The sequence below is a fragment of the Lissotriton helveticus genome, chromosome 4_1 (assembly GCF_964261635.1).
Source record: "Lissotriton helveticus chromosome 4_1, aLisHel1.1, whole genome shotgun sequence".
Classification (NCBI taxonomy): Eukaryota; Metazoa; Chordata; class Amphibia; order Caudata; family Salamandridae; genus Lissotriton; species Lissotriton helveticus.
In genome coordinates this window covers 685,366,884-685,392,249 of record NC_136063.1, presented here as the reverse complement: position 1 = coordinate 685,392,249, position 25,366 = coordinate 685,366,884, and the positions used below count along the sequence as shown (strand labels likewise).

The following is a 25,366-nucleotide window of genomic DNA, read 5'->3' as shown; positions in this document are numbered from 1 at the left end:
AGTATTTCTAATATCTCGATGTTGTTATTGGAGGTGAAGATCCCATCGAGAGTATGCCCTGTCACATGGGTATTATGTTTAACAATCTGCTCCATAGATAAGTTAGACATTGCCTCAGTCAGTATTGTCGTATTTGTGTCTAAGCTCATCTCTAGGTGCACATTGAAGCCGCCTAGGATGGTAAAATCTGAGCCCTTTACACTAGATTCCAAGAACAGACTGAGTAGTCTAACAGCGGTGTTTTAGCCCTCGGTGGTCTGTAAATCAAAAGACCCTTAAACGTGTAGTTGTTTGTAATGTTGATCTGAAAGGATAAGGTCTCGCAATCTGGGTTGCTGCCCTGGTCCAAGCCCTTGGCCCTCAGCTCATCTCTAGGTATAGGTTCTGGGTATATGGATACCAGTTTACTAGGTACTTATAAGTAAAGTAAATATATCAATCAGGTGTAAGCCAAATTTACCATGTTTTAGGGAGCGAGCACAAACACTTTAGCACTGGTTAGCAGCAGTAAAGTGCACAGAGTCCTAAGTCCCAAAAAAATGAATCTCAGCAAAATAGGAGTGGGAAGTGTCAGGCTCTGCTTTCTGGCCTCTTCGGGGCTGTGTTGCTAGGCCTATAACCTCCCCTATGAACGGCCTCAGAGTCTGAATCGGATAACACAGACTGCTAAGGGTGTCCAACCGGGGAGGGAAAGGAAGGGGACAGCAGGGAGGGAGACCTGAAATGACAAAGAACAACTCGTTTAGGAAAACCCTCCCGTTCGTGCAATTCTAACCCACCCACTTCTCTTAGTCTCTATACCTCAAATGAAGTTTACACTGTAACACCCACTCGTACCTGTAAAGAAAAATACCTGTGACAGGTTCTGTGGTAGACACGCAGAGAGGAGGTACCAGGCACTCTACCCAGCTGTAAGAATAACAAAGAACAAACACGTTTTCAGGAAAACCCTAACTTCTGAGGGCTACGCTATGTACCTGTCCGCTCGCCACACCTACCTAAGATATATAGGTTACAGTCCTCAATGGGTGAGATAAATCCCAAAGTAATAGTACCCCTGTGGTGTCTTCTACAGCAGGCAAAATGATAAACAAGAGATGTAATGGGAAAACAATGCACAGAACAAACATAAACGGAATGGGTTCTCTGCTGAATATAGGTGTTCAAAATACCACACCCTGAACTGAATTGCACCCAGTAACGATTCGTCAGATTAATCCACCGGGGTTGTTTGAGCCTCGGTTCTCTGACTATGCATCAAAGTTACTCACACTTGGAAGTCTGTTTCTCCCTCAGCCGAGAGAAACTCAATTATCCATCCGGTTGCCACGTTCGCTACCTGGCTTTTACGAGGTAATCCCCTCGTACAGCAAACAAAGGAATTCGCTTTTTGCTTCCCCCTCAGCCGAGAGGAAAACCGAACCAGAGACAAGAGTCCACGCCCCAGCGTGGTATACACCAAAGTCAAGACGCGATGCTGATTACACAGCACAAGCGTGGATAGTATGCTTCCCCCTCAGCCGAGAGGAAAACCAAACCGGAATCAGAGCTCCACGCCCCAGCATGGTCAACACGGAATTCAATATGAAGCGCTGTCAAAACAGAACAGGTGCGGAATAAATCCGCTTTCTTACTGCTGCTTCACGCACACAGACCGTCCTCCAGGATGCAACAGGAATTATCGGCAGCAACAAGTTCCCCGGGGCTCCTTTTGATTACGCACTGCGCACGCTCCATGCATACCATGCGTGACTGCCGCTCAGCATGATGGGAGCTGTAGTTCGCCGTCGTTCTGATGCGCTAGGAGGGCGGGATTCGGGTCGGTGAACACCCTGCCAGGCGGAACTTGACAGGAAGACTAGCTTAAGGCTGACAGATATAACACTAACACTTCTGTTTATTTCTATAGGAGGATAGTCTTTGATTTTGATTTTTTCTGACTATATTTTATCCACTGTTAATGTCATTCTGAGGTGGATTTCATTCTTATCAGTCTCAGTTTCCTGTTGCTATTTGACTGACATGGTGAGAACGTAAAAAAGAAATGGTTGTAGGTCCAGTTAGTGTGAGTTAAGATGTTAGTTCTATTTGGTAAAGTTGTTTATAGTAGTAGTTTGTGTTGCATAGTTATACAGTGTGACACAAGAGGCCTTAATATGGTTTTGAATATGGTTTTTGTACATATAGGCATGTGTTGTACTTTGTATAGTTGTAATGTTATGTTTGTTTTGTATTTGGGATGTATGTGCTCTGAGAGTGGGAATGTTAGTTTATGAAATTAGAGTACAATTATTGCAGCTATTTTAATGCTTTAAGAAAGTAAAATTAGTTGACTTAAATTAAACCAACATTATTTTTAATTGACCTTTCAAATTTCCTAAAGGGGTTTTTACTTTCAATTTTTTAGTTTTTTTTACGGTTTTCAATAACTGTAGATTGCATCTGTGAATTTTATTCGGACATTATATTTTTGCATATTGTTTTAGCTTCTTACTATTTATTTTTTACATTTATGTCGATTGGATTTTTTGGAGGTGGAGGCGGATCAACACTTTAGCTATGCAACTGTAAGTATTATATTTTTTGTTTATGTTTTGTTGGGAAATGTTATATTGTAATAGGTACATGTAGTTTGCTTGTACTGCAATGTAAATCCTTTATTGTGTGTTTTAGTTCATGAGCTGGTGTGGATAATTTTTATATTGCATCTTTTTTGTTTCTTGTAAATATTTTTTAATCAGATATTAAAATAATTATATTTTATTTTTCAGACTTATTTTGTAACATATTTTTGGTATAGAATGATTTATAAAAATATTTATTCTAATATTGATTTTAAATTGTGTATGTATAGTGGTATTACGTGTTGTTCTATTTTAGTTAGGAGTATATTAGCATGTAGGTAGTTTATAATAGTGAGTTATCTATCTTTTCTAGGCAGTCTTCCCTGTTGACTTTGAATTGTAGCATTTAATACATTACCTGGCTTGTTTTATTATTTTAGGTTTGATTTGGTTTACTGAATGTTATATCCTTAGTTGTTGGTAACGTTGTACTTTTTGGAGGGCTTTTATGAATTTGTAGAGTGTTGGCTGAGTTCACCCTTGTGTGGCTTGGAAGGCGTTGAACCATCCCTCTACTGTGTTGTTGATTTTAGCTTCTGAGTCATGGTGCTGTCATGGACAATCCACCATAAAATTTGGGTAGACATCTGTTTCCAGAGGGGTGCAGTATACCAACCAATGTATCTTCAAAGTAGTCCATTAGGCCACTTTCGCCGCTTGTTTTGTTGGTAAGTATGTTCTAGTGGTTAACTACATGTGTTACAGGAATGCAGGCTAATGCAATTTCCCAAGCAAACTGGCTGTTTGTTGCATTTTCTACACTTAGGGACTGATTACGACGGCGGTTGGTCGGACCGCCACTCGCTATTGCACTGGTCAGGAGACTTACCAACAAACAGACGGCGAACTGACTGCCACATTAGACTGAAACCGCCTTGCTGGAAGTTGTAAAGTGCTCCTTTACAGGATGTTCATGGGGGCACTTCATGTGTCCCCTAGGCCACTTTACCGTGGCCAGTGATGGAAGGGATCCTCTGTTAGTGGCCCATAAAATTCATTTCCGAAAGCCTTTTCATGGCAGTCTTTCCGACATGAAAAAGCTGTTGGAAATGGATATCGTTGGTGGTGGTGAACCGACTGACATTGTAGTCAGGCCCTGAGTGCAGATTGTTGGAGATGTCTCCAAATGCTTTGATTAAAGTGGTAGTAACAGCCTTGATTGGCTATGTGGGGCACAGTTTAAGTATTGCTTGAATCATCGCTTTTTCAAAGATGATTAATATTTTATGTGGGAAGTTTCAATTTTAATGTATTAGTTTTTTGACATGTACCATGTACGGTGTATATCAAAATGAATGGTTTATGGCACATTTAGAATGTTCCATCCAAAACATGCTCTAGAGTAGTATTTTGTAAATGTCTAATTAATGTCCTCTGTGCTTGAGCTTTCTTGGCTGTAAATGTAGCCCATGTTCAAGAGTAATTGTATGCCTTTCTGAGAGGTGATATATCTTGCTCTTTCTGTCATCTGTCTGAAAATAGTTTAATAATACAGGTAAATAAATTGTAATAATTGTACTTTTTCTTTGCAAATGCACGCAAAATATTACAACAAGGCTTTTGCTTACAAACAACACTTACACATGTGTTTTTAATTATAATTGCAGTTCTTTTTTCAGTTTTCCATTCAAGGTGTTCTATTGTGGATAGTGTGGTTTCTCTTTTGTTAGGGGAAAACAGTTATATTTTAAATGTTTATTAATGGGTACTTTTCAGGGGCTGAGGGCTAGTTTAATATTTCACATTCATTTAATTTGGCTGATATTTAGAAGTGGTTTGATTTTATATGCCTTTTTTGAAGTGTTCAATGTTGAATTTTATTGGAGGGTCTGTAGGTTGAATGGTGTTTTATTTTTCTGAAGTATCTACAGTTTGATAGATAAATTCAATAGAGAGTTAAGGGCTAGATGTAGGTAATTTCTATTTACCGATTCCTAAATACCAAATTTTACCGATTAAGTATTTAAGTATCGCTAAATAGAATGTAGGTAAAAAATCGGTAATAAGGAATACCTTCCCATTCATTCCTATGGGCCTAGAGGCCCATAGGAATGAATAGGAAGCCATTCACAATTACTGATTCGGTAAATACCGAATCGGTATTAGTGGGAGCATATTAAAGGGTGGCAGGGTGTCACATTGACGCCCTGTTGCTCCCCTGAATCGTGCATGTGTGCACATGTGGCTCACATACATGCCCTAAGGGCATGTATGTCTGCCACATGGCACCTTTAAAAAAAGCACACAATTGCTTTTTTAAAGGTATTCGTTATTTACCACTAACTTGTAGTTGGTGGTAAATAACGAATCCTTAAACCAAAAATGCACTCACTTGAGTGCTCCCTACATAGGATTTAAGGATTCGGTAATTTACCGATTCCTTCAATTAAGGAATCGGTATTTTACCGATTCCTTAAAATAACAAATCGGTAAATTACCGAATCCTTAAATCCAGCCTCCTACATCGCAAAGGGTTAAATACCGGTCGGTAATGGGAAATATACAGATTTTCATCCGTTACCGACCGGTATTAGCCCACCTACATCTAGCCCCAAGTTAGTTATTTTTTTTTATTCAACTATGTTTAAAATAAATGTTTTACGTACATGTGAAGCTAGTTTTTCTGTAAGCAATCTGGAAGCTTATTCTGTTTGGTGCAGAAAGTGTTAAAAGTTTCTGCTCCATTTACATAATATATACAATTTAATTTCCGACTTTTAAGGGTTAGTTTGATGTATTGTTATTTTTATTTGTTAGTGTCCGTATAGTTTGAATTTTTTTTATCAGTTATTACCTTTTATGGTGGATGCTACTTAGTGTTACTGTTTATTGTTAAATAAATATTATCTTGGATGCATTATTTATGTTTAATTGTATTTATTAATATGTGTTTTATTTTACATTAATTGGAGAAAGCATTTTTGTTTGTTAATTGTTTGATATTTTGAAATGTATTTTAATTCTTCATGTGTTTAAAGTTTATTATATTTTTATAAAATGTAAATAATATATGTAGATGATTCATTGATTATTTTGGTGTGTAATTTTATTTAAAGTAAAATAAAGATGTTATATTATTTTTTAATATTTGGCTTTACTTTTTGAAATATTAATGTAATTAATATTTGGTGTTTTGATATTTTTCACTTTTTATATATCTATTTATATTATCTTTGTTTATGATATTTGTGTTTTCGATATTAGTAATGAGTGGGGCAACAAGGTAGTGCCCCAAAAAGTCAAAAGTAAAAGTTTAGTAGAGGGTGCATTATCCATAAGCAGGGCTACTAGAATTGTGCAATCGTTCAGACTTGTTATTTTGTAATTACAGCATTAGCTGTATAATTTGCAAATATCAACAAAAAACGAGTTAGATGATTAAATGTGTTAGAGTTTGGAATGATACACAGCAAGTTTGATTGCAACAAAACAGAAACATTCTGCTATAGTGCGCTATTTTTTTTATTCTTGTCTTCCGGCTTTTAACAGGTTTTAAAGAGGTAAAAATGTGGAATGTGGTCTTCATTAGTACCAGAAAATTAAAACTCCATTTCTCCTTTCAAGGTGGCTATTCTTCAGATTCTGTCTCATGGTCCAAACCACGTTTAAAATGATATTGACTTTTGTTAATTCTGAAGTAATCCTCCTCAGCTTCATCTGCTTCTTCAGCTAGATATACCCACTCACGTAAGGCATCTTTTTAATCTGGAACTCTACATCTGGATGATCTTGTTGCAACTGGTGATTCTCTCCCACTACATTCTGGATTGAACTCTCTCTAAAAGTCTCTTAAATCTTGTTCTTGCTCACAATGCTTTCATTTACATGTTTTCTTTCTTGAAATATCTTCAACTCTTTCTTTTTCCACAGTAGCATTTTAATTAATTTTCCTATTCTTCTTGACTTTGACTTCAGTCAAGTCCTGTACTTTGCCTCGAACTTGAGCTTGCTCTTTTATCAAATCTGGGTTTGCCTGATTTTTCTATTGTGAATCTTTTTCTTCAGACAGGGGTCGTTTTTACTTTTATTTTCAACTACAACTGGTCACAACTTTGATCAGAGACAACTTCTTTTTAGCTGCCACTCATGCTTTGATTTTGTATTGCAGTAGCTCTTCACTTTGAATCCTCTCTAGCTGGAAATTCTTCATTTGAACTTTTGCTCTCCTGAACTCTTTGTTCACTTTTGCTCTTGTTTTTCACTTTGACCTCAGCAGTTTCAGAAAACTGTTCGCCCCCCTCAGGATTCATGATTTGAACTTTGACTTGTTTGTTTGTTTGTTGAGCAGACAGTACACTTTGATCATACAACTTATCCACTGCTTCAGCCACACTTACTCATTTTGTGTGAGCAACGTGGGTTCACTGAGGAGCTCCAGAGCACCTTATAGCTGCCAGTAGTCATCAGTATGATCTGGAAAGAGCCCCCTTTACCTTTCATCTAAGCATCCCTTGAGAACATGCTTCTGGACAACTACCCAGTCACCCGCATTCACATTGTGACAGGGTGCATCCTTGTAGTCCTCAGTTGATACGTTCACCTCAAGAGAGACAGATTTCACCTTCTCAGCCAAACATTTGCAATAAACCAAAATTATGTTATCACCTGCTGGGACTAATGCTGTTGAAGGCACAAACACAAGTCTTGCTGCTGTATCAGCCCATCAGGATCTCAAGGGGGGTTAAGCCTGTCTTCCTATCTAAAATACTTCTCATATTCATTGAAACAAGAGGAAAAGTATTAGGCCACTTCAGAGCAAATGGGGCACAGGCTTTTGCCAGCTTGTTCTTAAGTATGCCACTGGTACGTCCCACTAAACCTGAGGATTGTAGTTGATAACTGCAATGACATTTCTGCCTGACCTCAAACGCAGATTATTAGCAACACCTCATTTTTGAAGTGTGCACCACAACTGGTCTCAATTGAAGTTTGGAGTCAACATTTTGGAAACAACTCCCTTGATAACAATTTGGCAAGTGTAAGGCTATCTGCTCTTCTCGTGGGAAATGCTTCCACCCATATGGAGAACAGGAATACTATTACCAAGACATATTGCAAGACATTTCTCTATGGTAATTCAATAAAGTCTGCTGCAATCTTGCAAATGGGTCTTCTGATTTGCCAATGTGGTTCATTACCATAACAGTTTCTGTACCCTGATTATTTAAGTGCCACTTTAGGCAGCTGCTGCAAATACCCTCAGTAACATGTCAAAATCCAGTATTCTCCCAGTACATCTGGAAGATTCTAGCCAGACTATCTCTACCTACATGCAGCTGATTATGCAAATAATATTTTCAGGAGCATCTTCCTGCATATCTCTTAATTCACCAAGAGATGTCTGTATTAAATTCACAAAGAAACAGCTCACATTATTTAAACTTGGTACAACATCAGTTGTGGAATTACCATTTTTATTTTATTTTGAACAATTGACTCTTCCTGAAGTGTACAATACCTTGCCATTTGTTCTGCATACCTATTTCACAAGGAGACCATATAAGGGCCAGCCTTATGGTCTATGCATTTAACCACTGCCGCTTCTTGTGGTTTCTGAATGGCATTCAACAAATCGAAAATATACATATCATTTTCAGGACTTCCTGAAGATGTCAGAAAATAATTCCTCTGTGACCATAGGTGCTGGCTATCTGTATACATTGACACTCTCAAATTCTCAGACAAACAGCAAGCTCTCATTAAGGCAAGTAATTCTGCTACTTGTGCTGCTGTCACATTTGATAAGGAGGATGCATTTTCTCTGTAATGGAGCATACTGTATACACAGGTCTCAATCCTCCAGATTGGTCTCTTCAACAAGAATCATCAACAAATATTGTCAGATCTGCTAGTTTCAGTGGAACTTCTTTTATGTCTGTTCTTAGTTTTGTGCATCATTTGGTCACCTCTATAGAGTCATGATAGAGCTCCCAATCATTTTCATCTTCCCTATCTTCACAAATCTCATCTGAAATTCAAAGCATTGTTGCTGGATTCAAAACAGATTTTTTTTTATTAATATATTTTCTGCTGCAACAATAGTTTGCTCATAATGTGCCAATCTACTATTTATTATTTGCTTTGTCCGTGTCAAAATAATCTCGACTGAATGTAACACATAGGCAATTAGCGTATGTCCCATTACAAATCCTTCACTTTGTTCAGTTGCAAGACAAACTGCTGCAACCAATTTCAAACAATCTGGAAGACTTACAGCTACTGGATCCAATACACCTGAAAGATATGCCACTGGGCGCATAAGTCCTCCATGTTTCTGAGTGATAATCAAAAGTACACGTCCATCTTTTTCATTACAAAATAATAAAAAGCATTTCCAATGCAATAGGTTTCGCATTTACGCAAGTTTAAGCTATTGGCATTGTAAATGACAATGCCTTTTATTTATGTTATATAAGCCAAAACATAAATAAAAGGCATTCTCTTTTACACTGCCAAAAGCTCAAACTAAACACGAGACCTATTGCATTGCAAATGCTTTTTAAAGGTATGGCCTAAATACATCCATGGCTCACATCAGGAAACTAACAGCATTACCAAAAGAATAAGCAAAGCCAAAAAGTGAGACCCATTGACTTTGCCAGTGCTTGCTATATGGAGCCCACAATATTAAGTGTGTGTGCTTTCCTAGCTCTCCAAACGTTTTGCAGTTAGGAAAACTAGGCGAACGGAGACAGAGTTATTTGTCCAGGAGCACACAGTGCACTACAATTCCCACAGCGCACTGGAGAGCCAGGAAGATGACGTATGTCGACCCTGGAAAGTGTGTTCACCCATGCCACTGAAGGCCATGCTAAGTAGCAGGCCTCGGACGTGCACACTCATTTGTCTGGTGTCTCAGAATTCAGCTGGCGCAGTTACATGCAACACATGAGCTGAGAATGGAGACAGCTGCCACCTTCCCCCTCCTACGTGATCGCGCTATGACCCTTCATGCTGATTAGTGGTAATCATGAGCGAAACCAACTTATTAACATGGACACAGTGAAGGTATGAACATGTGATCTGGAGTACACAGAGGGAGGAAATATGTCTTGTTGGCAACCCTAGAGGCTAAAAAGGACACGCTGTGCCAGAAACTTCAAAGAATGCGACTGACTCTGCTCAACCCTCCCGGCCTCTATGACACTGACCCCACTGACCCCATCGGCTCTGCAAGGGGTAACCAGATTCTATAGACACACTGAAAGCCTTGGATATTATGGAAACCATTAAAGTAATGCGTAGCCCACAAGGTACTGGATCTGGGTATCAATCGGTATTAAACAACAGTGGTCCAAGACCTCTATAGTTAGATAAACTGAATCAATCAGTAATCAATCCTTGATTATATAAATTTTGAGCATATACATATTAATCAGCTCTGTCCAATATATGCATATATTCATAAAGACATAAAGGCAACAGCATCAACTTGAGATACAAAAACAATACTTTAATCTATTGTCTCTAGGTCAAACAAAACACATATTTCACGTTATAACTCAATATGAAATATTGGTTGCCCGGAACAAAGCGTGCAGCATAGCAAAAGGGTGCAATAAGATGTGTGAAGTGATTCAGAAAGAAAAGGAAATTCAAAGTAGTGACATAAAATATTCAAATTGGTTTATATAGAGCAGTAACGGATCCAACGGAGAAACACATTAACATCAGTGTAACTCAGTTCTTTGAGCATAACCATCCGCTCGACATCTCCCAGACTGGCTTTCGCCCAAAACACGGCACGGAGACAGCCCTATTGGCAGTGACAGAAGTGACTAGGTGGATACTCGATCAGGGAGGGTCAGTGGCAGTGATCCTCCTTGATCTGAGCGCCGCATTCGATACTGTCAACCACAAAATACTTCTGGACCGCCTCCTCGACTTGGGAATCTCGGGAGAAGCCCTGGAGTGGTTCAGATCTTTTCTATCAGACCGAACCTTCCAGGTCTTTGAAGGCACATCAGTCTCCTCGAAGAAGCCGTTGGGATGTGGGGTTCCGCAGGGATCCTCATTGAGCCCTAAGCTCTTTAATGCTTACAAGAGACCGCTGGCTGGAATAGTACGTCCGCATGGTATTGACATCATCACCTATGCGGATGATACCCAGCTAGTGGTCTCTCTTGCACAAAAGAGCTCCCCACAGTCCAATCTTACAGTCTGTCTCGAGCATGTCAAGAGTTGGATGACTAAATCATGCCTGAAGCTCAACGATGATAAAACTGAGCTGATGCTCCTAGGCCCTCCAACTCTCTCCACTCTGGAGTTGTCATGGCCTCTGAGCATGGGCACAGCTCCCGCCCCCAGAGATCCCATCAAAAGCCTGGGGGTGTGGCTAGATAAATCGTTGAACTTCGACATGCAGGCAACAAAAGTCTCTGCGACCTGTTTTGGCCTCCTAAGGATGGCAAAAAAAATCTTGCCTCTCCTTCCCTTCGAGGCAAAGCAGACAGTTATTCAGGGCTTAATTCAATCTCGCCTAGATTTTAGCAATGCCCTGTACCTCGGGCGCCGGAATACACCTTAAAAAAATTACAACGTACCCAGAATTGCGCGGCTCGCACCCTACTTGGCACCCCTAGGAGAATTTCAATAAAACTTGGCTTAAGAACACTACATTGGCTCCCCATCAGGGAGAGAGTCAAGTTTAAATCCTTGTGCATTGCACATCAGGCGTACTGGAAATTAGGCCCAGAGATTAATCACTCGCTGGTATCGCCATATGAACCCTCCAAAGCTCTTCGATCCTCACACGCCTTTTTAGCTCAAATTCCAAGAATTTATAGAGCAAGGGCCGGAGGTCGTTCCTTCGCATACAATGCCCCAAGAATTTGGTATACTCTGCCACTACATCTTAGATCAGAACCTAACCTCCTGAGTTTCCGTAAGAAACTTAAAACTTTTCTGTTTAATTAAGTAGCTGATTTACTTCCCTTTTCTGTTGAGCACTGATGGTAATTTCTTAGCGCCTGGACGCCTCAGGGCAACTGCTAGCGCTTTATAAATATGTTTTTCATTTCATTTCATTCAACCGTACTGCGTAACCTGGTCACTCAATTAGTACCAAACGCTATCTCATAGGACTTCCAAGACAAATTATATGTCATTAATATCTGCACATAATTATAGAAAGAAAGGTGGTCCCGGTTTTTTTATAGAGCGTCGACGTTTCGACTCGTCTTAGGGCCTTGCAAAATTTATAAAATCAAGTATTGATTACTGATTGAGTCAGTTTATCTAACTATAGAGGTCTTGGATAATATGGAGGCAGATTTTCCTGAAATGACGTGTTTTTACAAAAAGTACATCTGGGTGAGAAATATCCAAGCCACAAACAGTACCCACTCAAAACTTCATATGCCCACAGGCGACACACAACTCTGCAAACAAACAACACAATGAAATCCTTTGTGGAGAGAAGACACACCACTCGAGACATACCACCGTGATATACACTACAAACCTACGAAGCAAGGATAGCGAAACGTAGACGATCCTGTGGATGAGGAGGGGCTTTAGGTCTGGTTGGTGGGGAGGGAAACGGACACGAGGGCAACAGAGCAAGATTAAGCAGCGACGGGGTGGGTGGGGGATTGATATAATGCTGGGCACCCAGGTTAAAGTGAAAGGGGGCACCCAAGTTGTTATTGAAAGCAGGCGCCCATGTGCTGCCTGCAGAAAGAGAAACTCATTAATGAAAGAGGTGCTCACAGACTAAAGAAGGCGTACCGTGTAACAACTGAATTAAAAGGGCCAGTCACCATGGGAGGTTACAAATGGAGACAAAGTGATACTGAGGAGAGACTAACAAGTCTCCTTACGAATCAGAAGCCAACATTTACGAAGGACAATGACACAAGCCAATGACAAATATGAGTGGGCAGGGCTTCTATTTCATACTACACTACAACAAGTCTTACAGAGCAGCGCATGCACACTGTTTCTAGGGTCGACCTACAAACATCTTATTATAATCAGGGATCCGAGGTGTGTGTTCATGATACAAACTCTCTCTCAGTTTCTTAAATGCATCAGACACTCATCATAAAATGGTACTGCATCTTGTGCATCATTACAAGGTTTTTCTATCAAGGAAAAGTTTGGAATCCAGTGATGAAAGTAGCCGATTCCTAGAAATATCTGAACCTTCCTCTGGTCAACTTCAGAACTCCAGAAACTAATTCTTTAGAGACTTTCCTCAAATCCTCTTCAATATGATGTCCAAGATACATGACTTCTTTTTCGTAATGTTGCACTTTAGTCAGGGAAAGTTAATGGCCATTTTTAGCTAGGTGATTTAACAGGGCAATGGTATCCAATTTACAGTCCTCCTTTGCCTTAAATGCTATTAGAAAATCATCTGTATACTGACCTTGATCTGAATGATATGGCTGTTTTATACCCTCTTAATCTTTTTTCAATATTTGTGAACAAATTGGAGGACTCTCAGTATACCCTTGTGGGAATCTACACCATACAAGAACTTTGTTCACAAAATGTAAAGAGAAATGGTGATCCCTCATGTAATGGTATTTGAAAAAATGCTTGGCATAAGGCAATGACTTACAACATTCTTCTTCTAATAGAGTGTGGAACAATATCACTGCTGGATTCGGTACCACAGGACAACAAAGTACAATTCCAGTAGAGGTGTGTGCCATTCCTGTATGTCCCTCAGCATGCTTATCAACACCCAGACTGGGAAGCCTCCATTGATCTAGCCGTATATGGAGGAGGTCTGTAATTCAACAGTTCACTCATGAATTGATCATCATCTGACTCAAAATCTTTGTTTTTCTTAATCTTCTCTTTATCCTCCTATTTTTCATTTACTATGGCAGGAAAGGTATTCACACATTATATTGTATCTTTCCTACAACTCTTCTCTTGACTTCTTTATGATTTTATCTTGCTTCTCTCTTTTCTCTTTAGTTGCCATGCTATCCCATTTATTAAGCGCCCCAAACTGTGTAGATCTAGGCACTGGTTTCATATTGACAATGGTTTATTTCAAATAATCTAGCTTTTCAATATTAAAAGTACCCTCCAATGGAAACTGTAACACCTCATCATGTTCAATATATTTATTCCTTTTAGAGATGCAGAGGCATGTGTAATACCCAATCTCTACAATCATTTTATATGCTCTCTCAGTAATTTCTGACCCTCTCAGGGTACCTCCTTCTTTGGTGTAGGTTTCGAAAACATAACACCCATATTTTACAGCTGAATCAACCCAAAACAAACTCTATAAACAAACTTAGCGCACAACAGCCAATAACAGCGTGGCTCTGTCAAAAGTCAGACAAGCACAGCTGAACTGTGTCAGCGACCAAGCAATCAGAGAGCACCTTTATAGTGAAGTCTCATCAATCACAGTGTGGCTCCATGGCTGAGCAACCAATTACAGTGCGATTTCTTCGTGAACAGGAAAACAATTAAGGAACCACATTTAATCACTTTAAACCAATGAACCTTTGTCTGTTTACCATAGAAAGGAAATAAGTCACTTCTTTAAGTAAAGTAACTCAATCACCAACCATAAGACCTTGAATTCAAGCAATAAAATTAATAGCCACAACAAATCATACACAGTTCTTGCTAGGCAACTCCTGACCAGCAGAAGCATAGCTCAGAGTTAATGCACTTCATTCTATGCACTCAAGAGAAGCACCTTAACCCAAGTCAAAACCTTCGAACCTGAAAAGAATAATTTGTTTTCAAAATCCCTACCAATGTGTAAGCGGTGCCTTGTTCTACACACCACAATACAGATAAGTTACCAATATTACGAGATCTCAGATTTACAATGAATCCAATAACAAACTCTATTCAAATTATTAACATATTCATCTTCAAATGTGCTCATAAATATCAATGATACATCTTCACAACGGTAATCAATCCATCAATAGAACCCATTATCATGATCAAACATTCTAACAACTATATACAGAAACAAATATCCATCATTACAAATCACTCTTTGAACACATTAACCAACTCAGTTGCTCCCTATTCATACTTAATGGCAGGTTTAATTCACGAATGCACAGCCAATACAGATAGTCACTTCCAAGTAGGATTGGACACTAGTAAATTGGCCAGTTTCTAAAAACTCTTTTCCCCTATGATTTGGGCATAAATGGTTAAAAAACTACAAAAGGACTTCATGGGACCCCTTAAAGATGAGCCAACCCCCAATAATCTCATGAACCCAAATATCAAGTGAACCCCAAAATGTACCTTAGACAGCTACACAAATCCTCTCTTTGATCTAGTGGCAAGAGACTATCTTCCCCTTCAATAACAGACATTTTGCAGTATAAGTTCATGAATAATATAGGGAACCACTTGTGAACTGAGTTCTAGATCAAAAATAAGTTTAAAAGGATTAATACACACTTGTCAAGATAAGATATACAGAGAAATGTGCATATTCTGTCATGAAGGTGCAGATACAGAATACAGAATCATACATCGTAACAGTAACCCTAGTTAGTCAATAAAAATCCTTCTTAGTTAGTCAATAAAATAAATCCCTTTAAGTGTCAAACTCATAAAGAGTAGTGACAGCATTCTAAGAGAGGAAAATCTCAAAATGATCGGAAAGAGTTTCAGGAGAAGAATGGAAAGTCACTTCTTCCCTGATCCCTCAAAACCAGGGGGTTTTATACACAGTTTGTGCATATGAATTAGTAAAACTGCTAACTCAGCATGGCATGATCATGGTTAGATCTCTTTGTCAAGTCATAAACATTTCCAGACATTTGAAAGGCTTGTGACACTAACCCCCTTTTTAAGATAAGAAAAATCATCTGCTGGCTTCCTCAGCAACTGCACCCCAGAAATGTAGAATCCAATAACAAATCATTTTCTTAACAATAGCTCATTTAATTAGGTTCTCCTACAGTAAAACTAATAGCAGAAGTTGTTCCAAATGATGAATTAGGTACACAATGGAAAGTTTAATTCACAATACATGCTTTCTAACACTGCAGTATATTTGCATCATTGCTCACCATGTTCTGCAAAAACTGTAAGGAGAGAAGACTTACAGCGGTAACTGATTGAGAGGGGGCATGAGCAGTAGCAAGTAGAGCAAAACACCACTCCTGCATCCAGTTTGGAAATAATGGTACCTCACACCAAATGTGGCATAACTATACTACATTATTAATCACACTTCTAAATGAGATATTCACATTGTTCTAATTGCAAAATCATTAAATCATCTGTTGGGGTCATATTCATCATTACAATGACTAATTTCCACAAATAAAATGACACCAATAATTGCCCATAAGAAAAAGCTGGCAGGTGCGGCAAGTTTTTGACACAGCCACAGTTGAGATTTTCCAAGCCATGCAAATCTGATTGGCATGACTCTGCCAGCATTGTTCCTTAAACGTAACGCAAGCAGCACACGCTGCCTTGCATTGCTTTGCACTGGGGAGGCGTTCAATGAGTGAGGCAACATTGTTCCTATGCATCCACTGATCGAATTTGACACTATCCCAGATTCATTTAGGCGAGTAACCTTAATATTGCACCAAAATGCTTCACCTACCTGAACCAGGCGCAAGAGGAGAAATATCTTTCTTTCTCTTGTTTGCTTCCTCTGTCCATATGTGCTGCTTCTGCAGCACACACAGCAAGAGGAAAATGCCTTTAAGGATTCATTTCATGCAGGGAAGTATCCTTTCCTGAACAAACACAATCCGGCCTGCAACACAGGCACCCTTACACTATAGCGCAAGGGTGTCTGTGTCAGCGATAGATAGCACAAAGTAAGCCGCACTAAGAGACAGCAAAAAGATGTCAAATGTTAGTAGGTATGGCACATTTTTACTCTCTTCCGTTCATGCAATGTTGTACAGCACATTTGCTTGCTGTCCTGCTTTGCGTGAAATATTAGTAAAAAAGCTACTAGGTGTTTAATCTTGTGTGTGATGCTGCCTTGTAAAAGGTCCTCACTTTTCTTTTTCTTTTTAATGTAGGTTTATATAGCGCAAACTTGACCCGGTATCGCGTATCAGAGCGCTTTACATAGCACCAGTTGCGTTACATGAGGAATATTCATTTTTGTTAGACATGGGGAGATTAAGTGAAATGCCCAGAATCACAGGATGTTCAGCGTCATTGCCAAGACTCGAACCCAGTTCCCCAGATTTGAGGTCGACCGAAATAGCCGTTAGGTCAACTCCTCTCCCCAATTGCATGGCATCCTGCCCACAGATTCGTAGGTGCTGGATCTTTGAAGAACGAACATTTGGATTTTGGCAGTGACCTTTGCAGCACAAAGAGAAGGTTTAAGTGCCAGGAACATTGCACTCCATGCTCTTCTGTTTAAGGTGGCAGTGAAACCCAAGGCTACAGAAAAAGGCTTTAAAAGCTATCTCTGTTTGAATGATATAGAGGTGACTTTCTGGTGTGGAGACAAGATTTCCTGATCAGACAGAACACAGAGCAAAGGCCAAGATTTCTGAAACCAGTGTGGAAGTCAAACTGAATGTGAGAGCCTCCCAGGGAGTCACAGGAGTGTGGCCTGAACAGCGTGCACTGAACTCAAGGATGCAGTCATGTGCAACATAAAATTGTTATGGATCTTCTGAAATCCTGAAAAGTTACAACTGATGGTGAGGCCACACTACTCCCTTGACTAGACCTCATTACCTTTGCAATAAAATGTTGTGGTGCCCACCATGGCATATGACTCAGCAGTGGACACAGCATTTGGTCATATGATACTGTCCATTGTTGTGTTAAACTGAATCCAGAACCATGTCATTGGTAATACCTGTGCGCTTCCGTTTGGTGCCCCAGTCTCAAGGGCGTCCCAACAAAAATGTCTATGAATGGTGGAGGTGGGTGTTGTGGTAGACTGCCGCTGACAGGCCATCAGCGGTGGTCCACCCGACAGTTAGAGAAATGGATGAACATACTGGTAATCAGAGTGCAGCAGGCAGGAGGAAAGACCTCCACTTCCGACAGGCTTAAGGAGCCCTTCTGGATGGCGGTCGGGAAGTAATCCCTAATATGAAGGTGGTGCCTGCGCCGCCACCTCCGTAGGGATTACAATATCCATTTCCCACATCCTTTTCATGGCAGCCTCACCGCCATGAAAAGGCTGTCAGGAAGGGACTGTGGGGGCCCCTTGCAGGGCCCCTGTGAGCCTACGCTATGTGGCCAGAGGGGGCACAAGCGGTGCTCCTCCAAACATCCATGCACAATGTGCCTCTCATGGTGCATGGATGGCACAATAGTAAAAGGCATATTTCCAACCGCCTACACTGAGATCACATCATAATATGGTGGGTGGAGTCTCCGACTACTTGTCAGTCGGTCTCCACCCCGCTACGATAGCAGTCAGGCGCTTATTCGACCGCCATCATAATGAGGCCCTTAAAGATGAATTTCATTAGTGATCAGGTTTCACATTAAAACTATAGTGATCCTTTAACTGTCATAATTAATGGAATATCAGGGGTGTTTTTTTAATAAGAAAATTCTCTTTTAATATCAGCAAAGATAAATATAACTTCTTGAAAGAACGTTTTATATTTTATTATATAGGACTTGCAATGATATATGGCAGTTCCTGGATAAACTAAGAATTCGCAAAAAACGACTTTCATGCATGCGCAGCAAACCATAACGTTCAGCTATGTCCTGATCTAAGCCTCTGTATCCTCATTACCTTCTGTTGTCAATCGGAGAAAGGGCATGGCCGATCACCATGGCCTCTCCCTCAAGGCCCCACAGACCCCTTGTGCCCATCGATATAGCTCTACATAGCGTTTCATTCCATCCTACCAGAACAGCAGACTCAGTTTCCACACACCCACCCACCAGCTCCGCTTCGCCAGCCTCGCCCTCGCCGCTGTCCCCCGCATCCAATGAACAACCTCCGGCAGCAGATCCTTCTCCTACCTCGCCGCCAAGACCTGTAACACCCTCCCTACCCACATACGGCAGACCAAAGACCTACTCGCCTTCAGAAGACTCCTCAAGACCTGGCTCTTCGAGCAGTAGCAGCACCCCCCCTCCCCTCAGCGCCTTGGGACCCTCACGGGTAAGTACAGCGCTTTACAAGTACCCTGATTGATTGATTGATTGATTGATGTGTATGTAGTTAACCTGGTGTGCTTTGCATATACATACAAATCTATGTATAGTGTTTGTATGTGTGTACTTTTAAACTTGTTGAAAAAGGTTTCAAAGATGGTTAATTATGTATGTGTAACAGCACTCAAAACTGAAAGGAAAAACAAAAACATTTATTGCATATGTCATACATTAAGCAGCCATACCTGGAATCCTCTGATCTTCATGTCCATCATGATTTTCTCTGCCTGATTAATATCCGATGGGTCATAAATCAAATAAACCGAGTTAGGGCGCGTTCGAACTGCCTGAGCTGCCATGTGCCAGTTTTCCTGTAATGATGTCAATGAGTTAGAGGCATTTTTCTCATTATCTTTCTTCAATCCACCAAAGGCAGCAATTCAATCACAGCAAAATATTTGACCATCTAAATTATTATTTAAAAGACTGTGCGAAAGGCTCATATTAATGCCGGATGCAAATTTGACTAGAAATAAATAGATCTGCTAGCTTTTTAAAATGCACTCATTTTTGTTCAGTAATTACCATTCTGAGCTGCATTGAGACGCTTTGTGAATGCCAAAATGGTATTTCGCTCGTGTTAGATTAACAGATCTGTACAGCAGCTCTCCAACCTGGGATTTTCAAAAGCCGACATCATGATTTTAAAAAACACCTGCGGGACATTGAATTCTCTTGCTTTTTGATGATGCCATTTGTTCCTTGTCAGCGACTTCTTACCAAAAGAACACGGCTGATTTCTGTTTCTTCTTCAATCTTCATTCTTACTTTGTAAAGTCACTCTGATCTCTGAATAGTTTGTGACCTTGACTTTCAAAAACGAGAAGACAGGTTTTCCATTCATGGCTTTAGGTAAGTGAGGAGATGCAGTAAAAGTTGAAGGGAAACATGGAGGAGGAGGCCCTCGTTGCACGTTTTTACAATAACTTCTATTAGGGCAAATAGGGATAATTCGTTTTTCAATATAATCCACATTTTAATGTTTCACTGGCACATTTCACCTGCAAATTTATTTATGGAAAAGTGCTTGAAACAAGGAAAAGGCATACAGAAGTCAGTTAACAAACACCAGTTCTGCAGTCAATCCTGATTTCCTAATTTTAAAGGTAAATATTTGTAATGGTGTAGTAGTACCACGCTTAGAACTACCTTACCCCAGTAGCTGGCTTCATTAAGCTCAATTACAAGATAAGTATAATTGTGTTGTAATGAAGTAGATCTAGTCCAGGTAGTTTCAAGTAAGCCTATTGAAGATAGATGTTACATATTGAAAAGAGCCCCACCCACAGCCACCCAGGCTGAGCAGCAGTATAACAAATTGTCAGAAATTGCTCATTTGTGGGTGGTCATCTTCATTTTGTGCTGAATTTTATTGCGGTGTTTTTTAGATTCTGCAACTGGGGTACTGCTGTTCAGTGACAGTGTATGGGTTCTGACCCTCCATTTAAGTTATTATTAGTAGGTCACTTCTTCGTAGGCCTTGTAGCCCAAAAAGTAGAATGCATGGTACTAAAAGTGAGACATGTGGAAAATTAACATTAACAAGTTCGCACAGTGAGAATGCCCTAAAAGCTATTTTCAGTGTGGCAGGCCTACCTACCCTATGTAGAAATTCGGAGTATGTAATAAAATACTAATATTTTATCTCTGAAATGGGGCCAGCTAGAAAAATACTTACACCACTAATTTTAACAGTTATTAACAATCCAATTCAAAGGTGGAGTCAGATTTTTATTAAATATGAAGAAAAGGTAACTTTAAAAAGTTGCCATTTACCTGACTAAAGTTGCTGGAGACTACTTTGTATTAACACTCCAGCTTCTACCAGCCTGTATGTGGCCTGAATAAAGTGTTAATGAAGTGTGAAATTCTTTACTACGTTAGGTCACTGTGTTCACCTTAATGGGCAGAGATGACTCATTATGTGCTCAGCAAAAGTGTTACAGCCTGCCATCCTGTTGGCCACACAGCATCAAATCCTGTCTGACAGGTTTGTTTAAGGTAATGTAACACCTTGGCACACTTGAAAGGGCACTTCTTGTGTATCTGCTGTCTGGTTGGAGAAGAACCCTGGCTTACATCCTCTTGTTTGTTGTGGGTACAGGGCCTGATTCAAACTGGATTTTCATGTTAATTGTGGGTGGACATTAAGGATTTTGATAGTCTGCTACCCTATATACCTCCAACCTTAAGAATCCAAGTTTAGCATGACCAAAGAATTTCCCCAGTTTGGAAATGCTTTGACACATGACATTTTGAGCCTGTTTACTGTAAATCAAACAGCATTTGCTGAAAAAAGTAGGAAGTGTAGCCCATGGGAACTTTGACACCAATAGGTAGGGAGTGCCCAGGGGTTACCCGCACTTACCAGCTTGTGCCAACCATAAATGTCTTCTACCTTCTACAGTACACTGCCGGGTTTGCAAAAGCACACCAGATGTACTGAAACTGCTGTACTTGGCATCTGTGACCTGTGAAGAGGACTTCACAGGTCACAGATCATAAGGCGAGTCCCCTGGGTGGCTCCCTCAGTATAATAAGCTTAAGAGGACAGTCCTGTGAAGATTTGCAGCTGAACAGTGGCAACTGGGACTGGACTTGTTTTGCTGTTGCACTCTGCCTGACACCCTGACTGTTTCTATGTGCCCACCGCTCTGAATTCCCGTGTGCCTGGACGTGTGTTCCTAATGTTGTTTGGGCAACTAAAAAGATTTTGGAATTTTTAAACCTTTTGCTTCAGAGCCTCATAGGGGACCGACTGTCAAATGTGTCTGATCGGCTGCTCCACATTGTTGGATTGAATGTCAGGTTTGTGCTGAAGGGAAAAGAGTTTTCTTCACTTTTCAGATTGAGTCTTAGACATTATTTCAAACTTCCCTACTTCCAGGTCTAATAAAGGCCAATCTACATGGCACCGCAAATCACACTTAGGTCTATGACTACCGTGACAATCAACTACCATTCGCACTTTGCCCTTTTTGAAGCTATTTTCATATCTCCAGTTCCCCTTCCTGGATTTTTGTTATTTTGACGTCATTTTGTTTATTACATTTTTCTCTAGTGTTATACATTGGAGTGGAATTTAAATTATGTTGTGTTGTTGACGTTTTCATTATTTTCGTACTTAAAATGCTTTACATATGTTTACTAAGTTGAGCCTTTCTGTTCTGTGCCACAGCTACCAGCAGTGACTGAGCTCAGGTTTAATTTACTGAAACCTTTGACTGGACCCAACAAAACAGTGACTTTTAGTGGACACCAATCCACCCCAACTAATAAACCACTCTTTCACAATAATTTCACAAAATCGTGTACAAAACAACATAATATATACAAGAAAAGATCTCTAATTCTTTACAGAAGTACACCTATATTAATGGTAGTTAGCAATTTATAAAGTCGTATAAATGTATGTAGTTTTAATTTACCCCCTAAAGCCTCACCATTTTATGTATTATTGAATGTTACTATGGATGATAGTATTAAGAGAGTAAGAATGGGAAAGTGAAATTAAAAAATCTTTCTCAACTTTAATTTGGGCTAAAATACAGAAAAAGATTATCAGGCACATGCCTCGCAAAAATTGCGTTTAGAAAAAAAGGCTGTTTGTGAGCACAATTCAGCCCTTGCCAATGCAGGAACCCAATTACCAAAAAATAAACAAATTCGTAAAAATAAGGACTCACACATATTGCGAGAACCAATTACGCGAATCCTTATTTGCAGGTCCCTTAACAGCGCCTGCGAATAGGGAATCGCTAATAAAAAGTCACAAACCAATGCATGTAAACTTGCAAATAGCGAATCGCATGAAAATCGCTATTTTATAAGTGCGGAATAAGGGGAATCACAATAAGGTGGTAAAGTGGAGAAAAGAAAATCACACAGGTGCAACCACTCAGAAACCTATTTAAACTGACCCAGAAGGCCCCTGAAGCTTTTCACAATGGCAGCACACTACGTGATGGCGAGGAGGAAGAGGATCCATGCAGCAGCACAGCACAGAAGGAGAATACAGGAGCGGATATTCAGAGTGCGCATCACATTGCTGGGAAAAACAGACGATGAAATCTACGATAAGTACAGGCTGAACGGTGCAATGATCCTACACCTAATAGCAGAATTGGAACCCCTAAGGCAGCTCCAGACCCAAAGGACCCATGCCATCCCTGCTCATGTACAGGTCCTATGTTGCCTGCACCTACTTGCCTCAGGCAGTTTCCAGGGGGTAGTAGCTCTAGTTGGAGTGGTATCACAAAGCTCCCTTTCACTTTTTTTCAAATCCTTCCTGGACGCCATGATGACAAGGATCCACACCCACATCACCTTCCCCACAACCCAATAGGAATTGAACAAGACAAAACTGGGCTTCTACCAGGTAGCACAGTTCCCTCATGTGATCGGTTGCATAGACTGTACGCATGTTCCCATGTGTCCCCCAGCAGCTAATGAATACATTTTCAGGAACCGGAAATCCTATCATTCAATTAATGTGCAAGGAGTGTGCAATGCAAACTATATCATAACTGACATTGTGCTGCAAAACCCTGAAAGCACCCCTGACTGCTACATATTTCGACACAGTGGAAGCCACACCCATCTGCTCAGGGGTGAATTTGGCGAAGGACACCTACTTGGTACACACATATACTTATTCTCAACACAAATAGGCAAAATGTCAATGCATAACTGTTGCTAACCCTTTGCTTACCACCCTGTAGGTCAAGTCAAAGTCAAGTCAAAGGTTCTTATATAGCGCCTTATCACTGCAAGGTCTCAAGGCGCTTTGCTTTGGGAACCCGTCCTGGCTTTTTTCCCTGTGAGATAACCCGTACTGGCCATCCCCAAGGTGAAAGCCAGGCATCCCGCCGCGGGGGGGCGTAGTGGAGATTAAGCAAGCTATTGCCCAGAGTTGCAGAGTGTGAACCTGTGATCCGAGTAGGCACCGAAGCAAGAATTATCGAGTCCGTGGACATTTGGGCTCAAGACCCTGCCGCGTCGGGAATTGAACCCTGGTCCCGGTAGGTGACAGCGCATATGCCGTGTGGAACTACATTTTGACGCCATACCTCAACCCAGCCACAACACATGAGCAGAGGTACAATTCAGCACACATCAGCACACGGAATGTTATCGAATGTCCATTTGGACTACTGAAAAGACGCTTTTTCATCCTACACAAAACTGGTGGAGCGTTTCAGTACCGTCCAGAGACCTGCTGCCGGATTGCGGCTGCATGTGCCAGGTTGCACAATATTGCCACAAGGAGAGGTATACCCATCGAGGTGTCCAACAGTGAGTCTGAGGGGGACAACCAGCCACCAGCACAACTCTGACAAGCACATGGGGCAAGCTCAGCAGAAGGGCAAAGGAGACGTGCAGACATCACACAACATTATTTCTGAGGTATGTAATGATGAGACAAGACACATAAATTTCGACCAGAAAAGTATTTACTAACATGAGCCCATGTGGTATTGTGTAGCCACACAGAGAATGGTGATAAAAAGAACAGTGATTGCATTCTATAATAGGCAAATTAAACTATTCCAGGTACTGGAACTCAATCACTGTCATGGTTTTGTCCATGGTTACATCACCATGGGCAAATGAAGAAGGACATGTCAGTCTAGAGCTTCCAGCCACGCACCCCTAAATGCCTTTCGCCTGCATCTGCAACATCCCCCTGGAGTGAACCAGGAGGGTTTGTACTTTGTGGACTGTGCCTCCTGGCAGTAGTCAGTGGCACCGACAGGTTCCTAAGACTGGATGCCTCCTCATTACACTTCTCCCCCGTTACATTGCTGCCACCAACAGTAACAGCCTAAATCGGTTCCACGGCAGTGATTACTTGTCCAAGGGCCCTGGCCACATCCCCACAACAATGGTCCATTTCAATTATACATGGCATCGGAGCGAAGAGACATCAGCGCAGTGGTGTTGCAAAGGTTGTTGTTGGACCTGGTATAGCCAGCCATGCGCAACATGAACTGCCGATGCCTTCTCCTCTGTGTCTCATAGCCCTCAAGCATTACCCTGGTCAGCTCCTGCATGCTTGCATTGGTCTGCCTATTTCCCTCCGCCACCCCTGTGCTTAGTTCCCACACACTATCTGTCATGACCGTGAGGTTTCTGCCAATTTTGTAGGTTGCAGCTGTATTGACCCATATGTCTTGCTTGCAGGCGCTGCACCCTAAACATCTGGGAATCCACGCCACCCCACACATTTGAAGCCTGGTCATCCTGAGCAGCAATGCGGGCCCTTGAACTGCGCCTTGATCTTTGTCGGACCTGTTCCTGGGGTGTAGGTTTTGTGTTCACACAAGGCTGACTAGTCACAAGAGTGTGTGCAGGAGCCAGCTCAGATTCCACCGGCTGCAGTGATGGAGCTTGGGCCCTGCGTTTTGTGGGTGCTGGGGTGTCCTTGATGGGTAGGGCAACAGGTGTCTCCACGTCAGTCTCTGCAGGAGTCTCCAAGATGTGTAGACTCTCCTTCTGCTGCATCTGTGATGTGAAATAGTGCTCTGTTCATTTGTGTTAAGGTTACTGTTCTGTGACATTAAGCATACTTGGCTCACATTAAATCACTGACTGCCATGCTGTGTTGGAGTGTT

At 40.9% G+C, this 25,366-nt stretch overlaps 1 protein-coding gene across 1 annotated transcript in view; it reads right to left on the bottom strand.

The window, feature by feature from the left end:
* LOC144827299 (uncharacterized) overlaps nucleotides 1-25,366 on the bottom strand; it is a 1,220,416-nt gene that overhangs the window by 758,273 nt on the left and 436,777 nt on the right. The window contains exon 3 of the mRNA XM_078685665.1: nucleotides 18,938-19,063. Within this exon, the coding sequence (XP_078541791.1) occupies nucleotides 18,938-19,063 (126 nt within the window). The remainder of the gene's footprint in view (nucleotides 1-18,937; nucleotides 19,064-25,366) is intronic.